This window comes from Mus pahari, chromosome 2, assembly GCF_900095145.1.
Source record: "Mus pahari chromosome 2, PAHARI_EIJ_v1.1, whole genome shotgun sequence".
NCBI lineage: Eukaryota > Metazoa > Chordata > Mammalia > Rodentia > Muridae > Mus > Mus pahari.
In genome coordinates, this window is record NC_034591.1 from 88,852,625 (window position 1) to 88,857,209 (window position 4,585).

At 45.0% G+C, this 4,585-nt stretch overlaps 1 protein-coding gene across 2 annotated transcripts in view; it reads right to left on the minus strand.

The window, feature by feature from the left end:
• Tex37 (testis expressed 37) overlaps positions 1-4,585 on the minus strand; it is a 6,701-nt gene that overhangs the window by 1,529 nt on the left and 587 nt on the right. For both annotated transcript variants that reach the window (XM_021191799.1, XM_021191800.2), the window contains exons 2-3: positions 3,809-3,845; positions 1,808-1,900 (exon numbers count right to left, since the gene is read on the minus strand). In XM_021191799.1, coding sequence (XP_021047458.1) covers positions 1,808-1,900; positions 3,809-3,835 — 120 coding nt within the window. In that variant the 5' untranslated portion in view covers positions 3,836-3,845. The remainder of the gene's footprint in view (positions 1-1,807; positions 1,901-3,808; positions 3,846-4,585) is intronic.

The following is a 4,585-nucleotide window of genomic DNA, read 5'->3' on the forward strand; positions in this document are numbered from 1 at the left end:
AAGAAAGAAAGAAAGAAAGAAAGAAAGAAAGAAAGAAAGAAAGAAAGAAAGAAAGAAAGAAAGAAAGAAAGAAAGAGAGAGAGAGAAAGAAAGAAAGAAGAGAGAAGTAGAAGAGGAGACCAGGAGGGAGAGGAAGAGGAGGGCTCAGTATGGGCATATAGCCAATAGACAGAGTGCGTGCCAAGTTCTGAGTTTAGTCCCCAGCACCACATAAACTGGGCCTACTGGTAAAATGGCATCATCTTCCCAGTACTCAAGAAGTGGAAGCAGGAGTATCAGAAATTTAAGTTCAAGACCATCCTTGGCTACATAGCAAGCTTAAGGCTGGACCACGTGAGACCTTATCTTTAAACAACAACAAAATTAATAGAATTCTACAAACACATGGGAATCATTATGCTAACCTTCAGAATATGGGAGTTACAGAAGGAACACACATGCAGTGCCATAGCTGGTTAATAATGGGTACATTAGTGTTGATTTTATCAGTGTGGTTTAAAGTTTTCTTACTTAATTACTTATTGTCCATGAATGTGTACATACCATGTTACATGTGGAGATACACACAGACTTGCCATGACACATGTGGAGATCAGAGAACAACTATGGGAATTAATTCACTCTCTTTACCATGTGTGTAGTGGTGACAACCACCTCTACCTGCTGAGCCATCTCAATGACCCTTACTAGTATTATTTAAATTGTAAGTGTACATGACTTACAATTTTACATGCGCTGTATATTTTGGCATATCACATGCATGCATGTACACACACAAACACTCACATGTGTGCGTGTGCATACACACATACACACACAAACATGCAAAACCTTTAAAGCCACAATATCTGAATTAAAACCAAAATCATGGGACTAGGGAGATGGTTCAGTGGTTAAGATCATTCACTGCACCGGGCATGGTGGCGCACACCTTTAATCCCAGCACTCGGGAGGCAGAGGCAGGTGGATTTCTTAGTACGAGGCCAGCCTGGTCTACAAAGTGAGTTCCAGGACAGCCAGGGCTATACAGAGAAACCCTGTCTCGAAGAAAAAAAAAAAAAAAAAAGATCATTCACTGCACTTGCGGAGGACTGAGGTTCAGTCACCAGCAATTGCATGGTGGCTCACAACCATTTATAACTCCAGTTCCAGTGGATTCCATACCTTCTTCTGACTTCTGTGGGCCTGCATGTATATAGTACACAAACATACATGCAGGCAAAACACACAGAAAATAAAATAGTCTAAAATAAAGATGGTTCCAGGGAATCGTGGGATGGATAACAGGCCTACAAGTGTTCTTCCTGTTAATGTACAGGCAGTTCCACTGGCCTGCTCTTAGGGACACAGCTACTGCTTACATCATCACCTGCTGCCATCACCTACCACTGCCTCCAGGTGCACCAAAGTATGCTACAGATAATAGCATCCCCTGCCACCCCAGCTCAGCTCGCTCTTCTCTCTCTCTCTCTCTCTCTCTCTCTCTCTCTCTCTCTCTCTCTCTCTCTCTCTCTCTCTCTCTCTCTCTCTCTCTCTCTCTCTCTGTGTTTCCTCTCTGTTCCCTGTGTGTACCCCTCTTTACCTCGTCTCTCTTGCTCTCGTGGTTCTCTCCATCTTCCCTGTCTATCTGTCTGTCTACATGCCCATTTGTCTGTCTCTATCCTTTCTCCAGGCCATCACTCCTCTCCCCTCCCCAGTAAACACCTTTTACATCAGATCTGCTGCATGGCGTAATTCCTAGGGGTACACCTTGGCATGGGCCTGCCAAAGGCACCCCCCTCACTGTATTATTTTCCATAACACCTACCTCTTGTGGCGTCACTCTAGAATATTTGTACTTCCCAAAGGGCTTATAGTCGACCATGTATGAGCTTTGGTATATATCTAGGTCCACGTGGTTCTAGAAGACAAGTGAGAAAAAAAATACAAGAGCCTGTTCCAATCATTGTTCTAGTTGCAGCTGTTGCAGGGATTCTTATGACACCAGGAGTTTGCTTGCAGGACCTGGCTTCTGTCCCTTACCACCCTCCCAGATTCTTCTGTGCCCCATTCACCCTCCCACCATCACAGGAGCCTGGCACATGCTCCTACTGCCCGATGAAAACAAAACTGTTCTCCTTGCCAACAAAAAAAACTCCTAGGCATCTTCTAAGACCCCTGTCGAATTTCCCCAATCAGTCTCCCACCTCTTTAGGCCCCAGCTTTCAGGAATGAAGACCTTCTTCCTTTCCCTTCTGCTTCAGTAATACACTTTGCAAATGTTCTTCCAAGACCACGGTTCCATTCCCAGAACCCACATAAGGCAGCTTGGAATTACTTGTAGTTCTAGGGAGATCCAACCTCTAGCCCCTGACCTCTAAGGGCACCTGCATGAGTGCACACACACACACTTAAAATAGTAAAGTTTTACAAAGGAATTCAATTAAGTAGTTGTATGTAGTGGTGCACACCTATGATACAGTATTTCAAGGTGGACACTGGCTCCAAGTCAGACCTGGTGGTTCTCCTTTTTATTCCAGTACTTGGGGGACAGAGACAAGTGCATCTGGTCTACATAGTGAGTTTCAGGGCAGCTAGGTCTATGGAGAGATACATTGTCCAAAAAGGAAAAAAAATATATATATTGACTCCAAAGGACAAATGAACAAAAGTCACCAAAGAAGAAGCAAGCTGGGAAGGAAAGATGGCTCAGCAGTTAAGAGCCCTTGTTACTCTTGTAGAGGACCTGGGTTCAGTTCTTAGCACATATAGAGGCTCACAGCTATCCATAACTCCAATTTAAGGGTATGCAATGCCCTCATCTGGCTTCCGTGAGCACCAGACATACATACACACATGTATACAGGCAAAACACTCTCACACACACACACACACACACACACACACTAAAAATAAGCCCATCTCAAAAAAAAAAAAAAAAAGCAAACAAAAAATAATTTAGCCAGGTATGGTGGTTTATACCTTTAATCCCAGCACTGAGGAGACAGAGTCGGGAAGATCTGCTGAGACCAGTCTGGTCTACATAGCAAGACATTGTTGGAGATTGGTTCTAATGCTTTGATCCATATGGGAATCTGGGTATCCAAATGCTAAAGGTCCTTGTCCACAGTTGGGTTTTGATAGATTAATAAAGATGACAGTGGCCAATGATTGGGCAAAAGGAGACAGGGTGGGACCTCAGAGTTTCGCAGGCTATGACACAGGGAGGAGGCGAAGGAAAATTGTGATGAAGGGAGGGGGCGGATACAGATGGACATAGGAGCTGCAGGAGATAAGCCACCCAGCATGTCAGGTTTAGGATAAGTGGCAATTGGCCACTTCCCCGATTGGGCCTAGGGTGGAAGGCAGAGGATTAGAAGTTCCCAGCCATTGAGCTAGATGACATACAAAAATAAGCTAATGTGTGTGTACCTTTCATTTGAGGACCCAAAGATTCCCTGGGTGGGTGGCTGGAAGAGTGACCCACTGGGAGCAAAATGTGGTGTAGCAAAAAAATTACCGCTACAAGACACAGCAACTTCCAGGCCATCCAGGGCTGCACAGTGAGACTCTGTCTCAAAATATTAAAAATTAAAAAAAAAAAAACCTTAAAAACAAACAAAAGCAGCCACCGTAACAACAAACTTAATGAGGTAGAATTGTTTTAGGTTTGTCTCAGAAGTCCAGTGCCAATGCTCCGTACACACTACATCATGGGTGCCTAATAAATTCATAATGAATGAATAAATCCCCGGCTCAGTGAAAACTTTCCCTGGTGCTGTATACCTAACACTGATATGTAAGGGGGACAGAAACCTACATCACTCACCTTTTGGGGTCTCACCACACGTGCCATGGCCAAAGACCTGGAAAGACATGTCAGTTAGCCCTGCTCTGCCTCCAGCAGGGGCAAAACCCCACCGTTTGCACAGTTATGCAAAGCAAGCAGGGCGGTTCTGGTCCCTTTAGTCCATACCCTCTACACCTTCCCTAAGACTCTACCTTACATATTCCCTGGGACCAGTGGAGGCACTGGGATGAATGTGTGGGGCCCTGAGACAAAGGGACTAGGACAGGATTCACTCAAAATATCAGATCCATTCCTTCAAAAGGTACATCAAATAGCAAAGCAAGTTTAACAGCCAAGGAACAGAAGCCATGACTTTACAGCATCCACCAATCCTTGTGGTGTAAATTCCCAGCACGGCCATTTCAAGCTTGCTGATGTTGTACTGCAGAGATGTGCATACAGTAGGATCTTCTCAGCCAGTGGGAATCAGGGCTCACACTGCCTAGAGGAGGCAGGCCCAGGTCTGGAGCTCCAACAGTTCAGGAGCAGGATGTCCAAGATAAAGAATGTTGAGCTACATTCTCAAATAAGGATAAACATGAAGAGCCAATCCTGTCTCTCATGACCATGTTGTGGGTATCTCTGTCTCTTTCTCTGTCTGTCTCCCCCCCCCCCCCCCTCTCTCTCTCTCTCTCTCTCTCTCTCTCTCTCTCTCTCTCTCTGTGTGTGTGTGTGTGTGTGTGTGTGTAGACTAGAGCTCAACTGTGCGTCTTGTTCAATCACGTCTCACTTCACTTTTTGAAACAAGGTGTCTCA